The sequence below is a fragment of the Trichoplax adhaerens genome, genomic scaffold (genome assembly GCF_000150275.1).
Source record: "Trichoplax adhaerens TRIADscaffold_6 genomic scaffold, whole genome shotgun sequence".
Taxonomy (NCBI): Eukaryota; Metazoa; Placozoa; class Uniplacotomia; order Trichoplacea; family Trichoplacidae; genus Trichoplax; species Trichoplax adhaerens.
Window position 1 is genome coordinate 3,747,899 of NW_002060948.1, and position 13,035 is coordinate 3,760,933.

A 13,035-nucleotide genomic window follows, 5' to 3' on the forward strand; every position below is an offset into this window, starting at 1 on the left:
TTGCTTACCCATAATATTACTCTCTTAGTCACTATTCCTATCTTATTCTGCTATACTGAGGTATAATTAGTATTCAGCATTCCATCAACCATTATTCTTGTCCAGTTCTGTTTTATAACAGCAAAGCCATATTCATTATTTGCCTTTTTAGAATATAAATAGCATAGCCAGTATTCCTATCTAGCTCTGTTTGATAACAGTGAAGAAAAATCCACTGTTTAATTTCTTCAGAATACGACGAGTATAACTATTATTCCTATTTAGCCTTATTTGATCAATTCTGCTTTATAACGGTAAAGAAAGATCCATTTCCTAATTTCTTAGAATACGATGTGCATAGCTATTATTTCTCATCCAGTTCTGTTTTACAACAGTAAAGTAAAATTGATTTTTTTACCTTTCTAGAATACTACAAGCATAGCCATTCTTCTAACCCCGTTCTGATCATCGGTTGCTAATAACTACCATTGCATGATTCTACTTCTTTTCATCACTGATTGCGATCTTGGAGCTACCATTAATTCTTCACTGACGCCATGGCAAGTATATTGACTAATGAATCTTCGACATTCATGCCTACTATCGCCAATAATCGAACCAGGCCAGCGCCAGCCTACGTTCTTGATCCTTATTTAATTATTATGACTAGTGTTGGAATTTCTATTATTATTGTCAATACAGCATTTCTGATGATTATCCTTCTCTATCGCCAACTACGTACTACTCCTAACGTTATTATGTGTAGCATGTCGGTGTCCAGCATTTTGTTCGCTCTCATTTACTTAATTCCTCGCTACTTTCCGGCCAGTGTCGACTTAATATGCAAGTTATTACCTTTTATCGGCCTATCATTAGCTTTAATCATTAATCTACATCAATGTGTTATTAGCTGCCATCGTTATATGGCTGTCGCCAATCCACTTACTCATCGTCGCCATATGACCAAACGTCATATTGCTATTATATTAGTTTTAGTTTGGTTATTGCCATTTATCTCTAGCTCTATACCAGCCATATTTTATCAACCTCTTAATGAGGGTTTTTGCAGAGTGTTCGGTTATGATGCAACGCCTAAACTTATCTTTTATAGCTCCATGTACACCATCTTTTTCTACTTGCCCTTATCTATCATTTTGTTCGGCTATATTTATATCCATATTACAGCTTTGATACTACCCAAAGATAGAAAGTTATTGAAACGAGGCTGTTGGAAATATCGTATTCATCGCCATCGTCGTGTCTTAATCCATACAGCAATTATTATTGAATTGCATGCACTATGTTGGGTACCATTTATTACCGTTACTATTGCTTGGTATGGTGGCTTTACTATACCTAATTTTCGTGTCTTAGCCGAGGTTTTGCGCAATATTGCATTAAGCTATCCAGTGATCAACCCTTTGGTCTATGCTTATTGTACATCTGGTATTCGTCGACGTATTTTAAATTTAATAGGTTACGAGAGCGCAAAGAGACCGTCTACCTTACGATCAACGGGTTTAGAATCCTCGTTAGCCTCTGGAGTAATGGGCTAAAGTCTTATTTAAATATACTTTGATTTCATCAAGCACGAAATTGGATCTCATTATACACGATATTTTCTACTACTACTGGACTGAATATCGCTCATGAAAAGGAATCATAGCTCATACAAAGTTATGGATTGAACTCGTTGGGATAATTATACACTTTGTAGCCGATTCCTAAAAATAAATAAAATAAGAAATGAATAAAAATCAGTATTTTGCACTTATAGCTATCAAGTTAATCATATCAAAATGTTAACAACTATATTCGTTCTTTCTTAAAAGTGATCTATTCCATTACTGTTAAACGTTACAAACTATTTATTTACCCTTTAGTGGATTGCCTTCTGTCTAGAGTTCCAATGGATGAAAATCTTAACGAAAATGTTCAATTGTGTATTCTATTGCTAATGGAGAAAGTGAATCTTTTAACGAATATTCGAGATTGGCGTCCTATCATCACTTTAACAAATTGATGGATTAATTTCAATTGCTTAATTATTTGATTGTTACGACTACTGCAGTACCTACTACACTATTAATTCAAGATAATCTTTAATCTATCGTACGATATAATTGATACTAAATGAAACTAAGAACAGTTTCAGTCCGATTTTACTATCAAAATAGTTAATAAAATGCTTTATTGATAGATATATCTTGCTGGAAGATAGAGCTGATGATAGTACTGCATTAAACGACATTGACAATCTTCTATTAATACTATAATCTGATTGAGGTATCCGTTAATTATTATTACTTTAAATTAAAATGGTGATGATTCAATAGAAGCAATTTACAGTTCTATACTTTATTATTCAGCATAATTTCAACGTTTTGTATGCTATTAGTAAAGAATCGTTAGATCACGAAATACCCCTTCAAATTAGAATAAATTGTAGGCTGCGATTGAGCGTTTAAAAATTAAAACTGAAATTATTATGTTTCGTTAGTATAACTACTCAGAAAATTTGATCATAATTTATTACCAGCTATCGTATGGCGATCTATGTCGCCGTAAAAATCTTTCTATAAGATTGAAGGTTATCATAATTACTTTTCATTGCATCTAGACCGTATATAATTGAATAATAATTGCTTGGTTTGTCAAGATAAAAATTTCCACTGCAATAAATCGATGAATAATTATAATTTATTTATTAATGTCCTTATGGATTATGCTCAAGTATTCATACAGGATAGTTTACCTTCACGCTTTATAACTCGTATATTAAAGTAATAAAGATTCTATTCGTCAAATCTTGAATGGCTGTTTGCGCAATGGGCTAGCTCGGTTTATAATATTGGGTAGTAAAATCGAAAAGTAGAAAATTTTATTCTAAATAAACAGATTTACAGATGATATACTACTTCTTGGCTAAGGTCTCAGGTATTGGTTATGAGATTAGATTACTACAAACGTATTTGGCTTTAGGTCCCAAATAAAATAAAGTTATTGCCAATTATCTTTAATTTTTGAAACAGCTAAATGGAATAGTAACTGTTACGAGATAATCTGTCAATAAACTCCATGAATCTGATAACATAGCTGAAGAGCGAGTGGAGAAAGACGGTCAGCAAGCGCAATAGAGACTAATAAAACACATACCTATTAGTAATTAATTAATTTATACATCTGAGGCTTACTCAGGAATTATAGGTTTTATGCAACACCATAGAGTCACGAATTTAGTCGATTAGCTTCTTACTGAGTACTATCATTTAATGACTTGTTCATGGCAACTTTGTATCATAGTCATATATGTATATGTTACATTAAACATATGTAATTGATTTAGATATACAGTATATATGTCGTTTACTACATATGGTATATCTAACATATGTAATTAATTCACAAATGTACTGTGCATTTTTCTTGGTAAATGGACTAATATTCTACTCCTTGAATAATCCCATTGGGTATGCCCGTAACAATGTCTTATAATTGACCATCTTCGTCTAGGATAAATTACCACGTTATCTCTTACGTGTACAGTAGTTTCTTTAATATAGTATTCCGTTTTGCAGCAACATACGAGTAGGATAGAAAATTACAATTTAACAAGCACTGTTTTCACTAACTTTATAAAAACACATAAATAATTATACGTAGGTGGGGCTTAGGATAAATTTATACGGATGTTGGAATAGATACTCCAAACATTTATTATATCTTCTTGCTAAAGAGGAAGGTGGAAAAACATCGTAGCATTCTAACCATGTCGACAGGAAACAAAAAAGTCTCAATCAAAACAGTTTTGGAATATTCGAAGCAGTTATTCGGCAATGTAACTGTACAAAAAATTTGATTAATTTTATAAAAAATACAAATTTATAATGACGAACTGAGCCAAGAATTGAGAATAGATGCTGTGATTATATTACTAAAATTAGAAAGATTCTTACGATTCACATACGACTATGAAAATTCATTACCCACTTAATTTGGATTAATATATCAACAGCATTTAGGCGTTTTGGAAATAAGGTAACGATTCCAGTAGATCTGTACGCTAAGATTTATGAAAGAATCTATGAATGAAGTACTGTCACATTTGTTGTGTTAATAGCAAATATTACTATAAGAAATTATTTCTCACAGTAGTATTATATACAGTAAAATAATTTCTAGTTGCCTTGGTGTTGTTGCTACATTAATATACACCGATTGTATTTTACCTATTATTGTAGATTGCAGTGTGGTAAATACTCGTATACGATAACATTATTGTAAGCATAAACATTTAATTTTGATATAGTCGCTATAATTAAGTCTTAGGCTGATAAGCATATCAAAAAATTAACTATAGACATTCACTTAAAGAGAACCAAAAATTTAAGAACGATTACAATAGCTTTATAGATGCTTATTTTCATCGATTTTGTAAATTTTGCCGCCATAGAATTCTCTCAAGATGATAGAATATCACATCTAAATCCATCAGTCTTCGCTCAGGAAAAATATTCAGTTTCGGACAATGAATTGATTGATAAAGTATGGCCTTCGTAATATTTCCATCTTACATCAGTTAAATTGTCTATTACCAAAACTTTTAAAGGCAATAGCCAAATTTCGATCGGACTTTAGGGACTTTGTGTGCTGGGATTTGAATTACCGCTATTATTACTAGAATTGTTTACGGTAGGTACAACAATAGCGACGGTGATAATTATCAGAAGGATAATGACAAGGACAATGATACAAATCAGTTTCTGTAAGAAAATCAGACAAAAAGTTGGACTTTAATAGAGATTGGCAAAAAATGAAAAGATATTATATCGTTATTAATGAGTACTGTATATCGATAAATTAAATAGACAAACTTTCCGAGCTGCCGTTTGATAGGTATGAGCTTTACTCAAATCGGTTGTTGCTCTTTGTACGTAATCGACAGTACTAAGAGTATTGTGCTCAATATTGTCTAACATTTCGCCTTGGCTTTCAACTAGCATGGCCATATCAAGAAACATGTCATGCAATTCCTGTAACAAAAGATTAGCGACAATTTACTATGCTGTGTGACAGGAATTACTGTGATATAAACCAGGGAATCTAAGATACTATTTGTATTCTAGATGTGAAACTGATGTGCATATCAGCACAATGCTTGTATATTATATTTTAGTACTCTTGTGACGTTCTACGTAAGCTATCATCGATAAAAATACTAACTTTAATACTTTTTTCGAGTTTCATAATATCGTCATATCGTTGTTCGATTGCTTCTAAAGCTTTTTTGGCTTCCTTACTGTCGATCATCATCTATACCATATTACGATATAAATTCATAAATATAGATTGTATAATTGTCATGGAAAGGGGATTTGTATAACTAAATAGTATAAATTTAAGAGACTTGTATCAAGAATAGCTATTTACTATGATATATATAGGTAAAGATAGTAGGTAAAATGACGTCTAGTATAAGATAGAATTAACTTACACCATCAGTGAAAACATTAAGATCGCCTTGCTCTAACATTTCTTCAACTTCGTCATCAGTGGTCGTCTTTCCAGCTGGTTATTAAGATTATTGTTAGTAACATTTACTTCTAGAAATATTATCATTTCCAAGTACATTACAATCGCGGTGAATTTCCATACTTATTTCTAGCTGTCTGACAATACGTGCTTTGCATTTCTCTCGATGTTCCACTTGCATAGTATTGTAGTCGGACATAAGACTAACTAGACGATTACTAAGTGCTGTAACCTTAACAATTCAAAAAGTATAAATGGCAACATTAATCATAGATGATTAAAAGCGAGATGTATGCGACGAGAAGAAATTTATGGGCGATCATTGATAAATGATTGTATCTAGGGTAGATTTATGTCATCTCTACAATTACGTTTATGGTATCGCGGTCACAGATCAGCAATTTATCTCAGAAGCCAATAGAATCAATATACGTTACGTCATTGTTATCATAGTATATTTGTTCACTAATTTTGTTAGATTTTCAGCAGCACTTTCATGCAAGCAGTGTTGACTCGTATTTCTCCTACCTGTGTTTGCTTTATCCGAAATTCAGCGGAATGATCATCTTGCCCAATAGTAGCTTCTAAGCCTGTTACATTAATAGATAGACGTATTGGCTTGTTAGTACGTAGTTGTTATGATAGGTTGGATAGGGAAAAGCTGTTGATATTATAGATAAATATTACTAAAAGTAAAGCGTATATTTAAACCTTTTAATTGTGAACGGATTCTTTTGGCCTTAATTTTAATATTTTCCATATTCTTCTCTAAACTTTCGCGTTTATCTGTGAAAAGGTTCAGATAGTTTATTCAAGTGATGAGACTTTTTACATGATTGATATTTACTGAAATTAGTGTTGCAAATACGAGAGTGGTATTATAGCAACTGCAGACTGACCAATATCAATGGATTGTCAGGATTAGATAATTATATCGCCTACATGTAGGTTTTACCTTCCGTTACTTTCGGCATTGTTATGAAATCGCTGTAGGCTTTAGCAACTTGGGCGAGGTTGTCTTCGATAGTATCTAATTCCCCTTCGATATGTTCGACCTGTAATATGACAGTATAGAAACTTTAATTTCATTTATGGTATTTGGTCGTTCTCTCTTGGCAGATAGTGACTAATATCTGAGAAGGTGTAGACTTGTATTTTCGTTTTTAGCCAAGTAATTACGGTATATTTTGTGAGAACTGCATAAGGTAACTGGAATGAAAGCTATCCAATTACAGTATTCCGTTCTATAGAACGGAATACCGTACATCATTGCGAGAATTAAAAGAGTGATAACCATTGATTTTACCATTAAATTAACTTGGTGATGATTTCAATTCTTTTCAATTTACTTACAAATACATTTAGAAACTCTTTTACTAACTTTTAAAGTTTTATTACTGCACATTCATGTGAATTACATCCTATTCCAAGGTAAAATTCATGACACTGATAACTACCTGGTTAAAGAAGTCTTCCATGAATGGCACTGGCTCTTCAATGGAGATTTCAATCCCTTTATCGTCGAGTTCTTCATCATCTTGGTTAGCCTGTACCTGTTCATCATTTATTGGTGTTTTAGTTAGGTTAATCAGGTGTTATTAATTAAATATTGAATTAGGATTATTAAATTAATCGAGATTAGCTCGAGCTGCAGTCCTGGTAGCGTTAGTAATTTGCTTATTCTGGCTCTATTTGTATTTCTTGTGATCTATCACAATATTAAGTTGAGGGAGGACGCGTAAAAGTGTTAGCTAATTTAATTTTTTAACCCTGAAGATGGGAGAGAATGCTTGACAACGATCTATAATTTATAATAGGCTTATTATGCTTGGTAAAGTAAGTCGACCGCGCAGGGATAAACAAATAAATCGAAATGAAGAAAACGATTGAATTTATGTAGACTGAATGATATTTTTGCTAGTTCTTAAATTGAAAATAATGATGGATTTCGAAAATCATTTTACCCTAAGATTACAGTTATACGAATGAGTAATGCCGTCATAAGAGCTGTGACTGATGGGTAATTAATAAGTTATTAACGGATAATTGTTTGTTTGGTTAAGTTTGAAAATAGGCCCTTTTTCTTATAAAGCTAGGGATACTTGAGTTGTCGGTGATATTAAGTTCAAACTGCAGAGTGAATCATCGTGGACGAAATTCAATTGAACTCGGCTTGTGGTGGAGTTACCCAAGTGGTTACTAGCAATGACTGAAGGTTTGAAGAATTTATCGCGGCATTGTCCCTCTTTTGTAAATAGTTGGATTTTATGTCACCGTAACTGATATTTCATATTGATAGATTAAAAGCATGGAAGTGAATCATTCATTTCTTGCTATATTGCTATTCAATGGTAGTTTTAACCTTTTTTATCTTTTATTTTTTTGCACGTTGATAGTGAATGCTAAGTCTAATCGTTTACGATAATTGCCCAAAAGATGAAGAGTTGATCATTTTTGATGCGTTTGTTTACAATTTTGTAAGTGTGAAATTTCGTTGACTACCATCATCCATTTAGCGTAGATTATGATGAATAGATAAAGAGAGCTAAGCTAGAGGAAAAGTAACATTGAAAAGTAGAGCCTGGCTTTGACCAAGAAAATGGCTACTCCTATCTACTTCTAACTGTATTTACAGCATAGGCAACAATGGATGCCATTATCCTGAGTTGATTGGATCAGAGGCTGTTAGGAAAAAAAGTACTATGGCGGTGACTTACTGCTTGATGATAATACTTGTTATTAGCAAAGTCAATTAGGTGGCCGTAACTAGTTAGGATCTGGATATCCATGGAGTTGATCTTGACAACAAGAAATGGCTACCCTTGGACATATCCGATAATATGGTACAGTAGTCTGCACTAGGTCATCCATTTATGTATTGTAATGCATAGACTGTACACTCCATTCTTGCATGATGTGGGAAAATGAAGTGGATAAAGCAGAATGAACTTGCGCCTAGGCAACGAGTGACTAGAAGGGTGCGTGGTGACTATTTGACTAAAGCTGGCGACTAGACTTCATTAAATTGTCGCCTGTTCATTAGACGTATTTAATCATCCTATTGGATGATAGCCCAGAACGTCATGTAGTGTAGAACCTAATAATACAAACATCAGCAAGACTATAACGAATAGCATTGATCATTTAACGACGGCTACTTGTATCATCCATTTCTTTGAGCCAGATCGATTTTGGTCTCCATCTCTGTCTGTGTGTGTGACATGCCTAGTCACATCTAGAAAAAAAATGATTGGTTCGCTAGCCTACGCTAGGTTAATTCATACCGCTTGAATTTCTATCATTCGGTCCTTCATGGTGTTGCTTAGGTCTTGCTATTCAAGAATGGAAAATAACTTGTTGAACAACTATCCACACAGATTCTTGCAATGATTTACAAGGTGGGCAAATGGCTGCAATTTGGTCTTTGAAAATTGGCCAGTGAAATTGTGCTGCTATCTTCAAAGCAGGTGATGAAGCTTTTGTGACGATTGTGATGGGTCGTCCGTCACCTGCTATGACTGACCGAGCCAACAGCGGATACAATACTGCCTAGATACAGCCATCGACTACTCGAAAATTGCACACTTTCTTCTAGTCAAATGACACAACACGCACTCATGCCTGAGTGATTTGTGTCTGCGTCCTTTGTTGGCCGTGATCGACGAGCAGTAGTACGACGTACACTGTCAGGCGTCAACTTGACTGGCTTCACCACCACCGCTGCTCTCAGCCGTGGCTCAGTGCACTAGGTATGCTGTTCGGTATACAGACTGCAATCCACCAACTGGCATCCTGTACGGGAGGTTTTTCTTCCTTCTACTGCATGAGTCCATATACAGTACTTCTGCACTACCAACTCGGCAATCCTATTCCAAGGTGTGGTAGGGTGGAGACGCAAATTATCCTACCCTTACATAATCAATAATGTCTTGACATTGGACAGGGAATAAAAATCGCCTTATTAGCTAGAATGGCGTCTACGAACCGCATGACTTGGACGAGTCTTGCATTAAAATCGTCATGATCTTAGGGAAAGAAACCCTCCAACTGTTCCAATGAAGAAGATTGCAATCCTATTCTAAGGTGTGGTAGGGTGGAGACGCAAATTATCCTACCCTTACGTAATCAATAATGTCTTGACATTGGACAGGGAATAAAAATCGCCATTAGCTAGAATGGCGTCAACGAACTGCTTGACATTGGACAGGGAATAAAAATCGCCTTATTAGCCAGAATGGCGTCTACGAACCGCATGACTTGGACGAGTCTTGCATTAAAATCGTCATGATCCTAGGGAAAGGAACCCTCCAACTGTTCCAATGAAGAAGATTGCACAATTTCATCCCTTCACCTACATGTGCGTACAGTAGCCCTAACCATTTTGTACCAATGACTTTCTCCACGTCGTTCAAGCTGTCCTACTGATACATTATGAGACATACTCGTATTGACATGTCTAAAAAAAAATGAAGTGAGATTGGACGATTTCTTCATTTTTTTTAAAACATGTCAATACATGTCTACATTATCAGTAAGACAGCTCCAACAAAGTGTACATTGTACAATGTAATTGATGCAAAATGGTTAGCGATAATTCTCGTATACGAGTACGCGTATAAAATAATCAAGAATAAAAATTGCAAATTTGAATTGTCGCTATGGACTATGGCAGTGTATACATATGCTCGTATACGCGTATATAATACAGTAATTAAAAAAGATAATCAAAAATTGCAAATTTGAATGGTAGCTATGGACTATGGCAGTGTACCATAGTCTCTGAGACATCATTCTCTTCTGGTAAGTGAGTAAGGATGGCCTGTTGTAGTGATCAGGCCAGCGTGATATTTTGTACAGCGTAGTTAAGATCGATTCAGAATTAGCTAAACAAACATCCAGGATAGTAATTAATGTGGAATAACAATTCATTTTATTCCATTACTATATATTCTAATTAGAAATGATTGGTGGTACAGGTAAATATTCGTTGAATCGTTCCATAGCAACCCTACCACTAGGTCTATCCAAGGTTTACAAAAATAGCAATATCATTCAACACGATCATGAATCATGATCTGCTCAATACATCAACATCTAGAATACAATTGTACAGCAGAATTCACATGCTATAAATTGTAATTAACTATCGAGTAGGAATAATAACCCTAAAAGAAAAGTCGATAATATGTTGTCAATATCGTCCACTAAAATAGACTATTGCAAATAGACTGCCATACCGCATGAAATGAATGCAGTCAAGAATAGAGCCAACTACGCCCAGTTCGTGTCCACAGTAGCTTCCACACCCAAAAGCTCAACGACGTTATATCATGTACATAGAAAAAGATCTATCTTTCCTTGCTTTAAGAATAGAAATGATTCAAGATCAGTTAGTATACCGTAAAATAGAATTAGAAAAAAATCCATCTGAAAATGGATTCAACCAGGCATACCACTACACAACAAGCTGCTACTCCAATTAATTATTAAAAAAAAGAATACTTTCCTAATGAGTAATTTTTCATTTTTATTCTTTGATAATCAGTTCTATATACGTAAGGGATAATACTACTGTAAATACTAAAAAGTGAGCACTCAGAAGTCCTATCCTTATTTGTGGCGCTTTAGTCCATAGTCCAACACGGTACATGGCCATGACATTCTGTTGGATGCATCTTTCTTTGGTATAATATAGAATAATTTAATATAATATAAAGAGTTCAAAGTCGGTTAGTATACCGTAAAATTACCGATCTCAAAATGGATTAAACAAGGCACAAATGCATGAGAAGCCCCTACTCGAATTAACTATTATTAAAAAAAATAGTAATTTCTAATGAGTAATTTTTTGGTTCATTTTATGTAGTCGGTTCTATATGCGCAAGGGATAATACTACTGCAAACACTAAAAAGTGAGCACTCGTAACTCCTGGATATCCCTGTGAGTAGTGCAATAGTCCATGGTACAATATTGTACTGTACAGTGTATATGGCCATAACTTTTCTGTTGGATGCATCTTTCTTTGGTAGAATAAATAATAATAATTCTAATTTTAATAGAAAGTGTTCAAAGTCAGTTAATATACCGTAACATAAAATTGAATTTGAAAAGTCGATCTCAAAATGGATTAAACAAGGCATCAATACGCGACAAGTCCCTACTCAAATTAATTTAAAAAAAAAAACAGTGATTTCCTAATGAATTATTTTACAAGGCATAAATACGCGAGAAGCTCCTACTCAAATTAGTTATTGAAAAAAATAGTAATTTCCTAACGAATCCCTTTTCATTTTTTTATTCATTTATAGTCAGTTCTATAAAATTAAACCATCGACAGGTGTATATGTAGTGCATTAGTCTGTGGTACAATATTGTATATGGCCGTAACATTCTTTTGGATGCATCTTTCTTTGATATAATAAATAACAATTTTAATATAAAGGGTTCAAAGTCAACTAGTATACCATAAAATAGGATTAAAAAAGTCTACCTGAAAATGGATTCAATTAGGAATCCTACACTACAAGTTACTACTCGAATTCATTATTAAGAAAAAAACCATCATTTCCTAATGAATAATTTTTCATTCTTTATTCATTTATAGTCCGTTCTATATGCTTAAGGAATAATACTGTCAAGACTAAAAAGTGAGAGTAATCGCAAGTCGTATCCCTGTGTGTAGTGGATTAGTCCATGGCCATAACATTCTGTTCAATGCATCTTTCTTTGATATGCTCGTAATAAATAATAATTTAATATAAGCACACAAAAGTGAGCACTTCTAAGTCCTATCCATGGCTACACTGTGTCTAGTGCATTAATACAGTCATGGACCACTAGAAGAAGACTGGTTAGTAGGGCAGAGTCCTATTCTGTTCGACGCATCTTTCTTGGGTATAACAAATAATTTCATAGAATGGCTTCATAGTTAGTTAATTAATATACCGTAAAATAAAATTGAAAAAGTTGACCTAAATGGATTCAAGGGACAATTACTCAATGGGAGCCTATCTGTGATGCATCTCTTGGGTATAACAAATAATTTCATAGAATGGCTGCACAGTTAGTTAGTTGATATACCGTCAAATAAAATTGAAAGAAGTCGATCTGAAAATGGATTAAACAAGGGCACAAATAGCCGAGAAGCTCCTACTCTAATGAGATATTAAAAAATAGTTTCCAATTGAATCCTTTTCATTTTTGTATGCGTAGCCATCGTACAGCACTACAATTCCATAATATTTTATTACTTTTGATGCATCTTTCCTTGCAATTTCAAAGTCAACTTGCATACTGCAAAATAAATTGAATTCAAAATATCTGCCTGAAAATTGAATTTAGACAAGGCATGAATAATAATATAATAATATGGTCACAAGCCATAGAAATTTGACACAACAAGCTCTTATTCCAATTCATTAATGATACTTATTATATTCCCCCCCCCCCCCCCAAAAAAAAAATAAATTTATATCCAAATTCCTAATGAAGAATTTTCATTTTAAATGGTCGCCGGCGAGCAC

At 33.8% G+C, this 13,035-nt stretch overlaps 2 protein-coding genes across 2 annotated transcripts; one reads left to right on the forward strand and one right to left on the reverse strand.

The window, feature by feature from the left end:
• Nucleotides 1-536: 536 nt before the first annotated feature.
• On the forward strand, nucleotides 537-1,535 carry TRIADDRAFT_57535 (uncharacterized protein; the record flags this gene model as incomplete). The annotated part of the gene is made up of 1 exon (XM_002113370.1): nucleotides 537-1,535. One exon carries the CDS (start codon nucleotides 537-539, stop codon nucleotides 1,533-1,535), a length of 999 nt encoding a protein of 332 aa, XP_002113406.1.
• A 3,078-nt stretch (nucleotides 1,536-4,613) lies between these two features.
• TRIADDRAFT_66402 (syntaxin 1.4) lies at nucleotides 4,614-8,825 on the reverse strand (the record flags this gene model as incomplete). The annotated part of the gene is made up of 10 exons (XM_002113734.1): nucleotides 4,614-4,742; nucleotides 4,854-5,012; nucleotides 5,203-5,292; nucleotides 5,474-5,547; nucleotides 5,635-5,743; nucleotides 6,040-6,101; nucleotides 6,223-6,297; nucleotides 6,467-6,566; nucleotides 6,969-7,064; nucleotides 8,796-8,825. 10 exons carry the CDS (start codon nucleotides 8,823-8,825, stop codon nucleotides 4,614-4,616), a joined length of 924 nt encoding a protein of 307 aa, XP_002113770.1.
• Nucleotides 8,826-13,035: the final 4,210 nt, after the last annotated feature.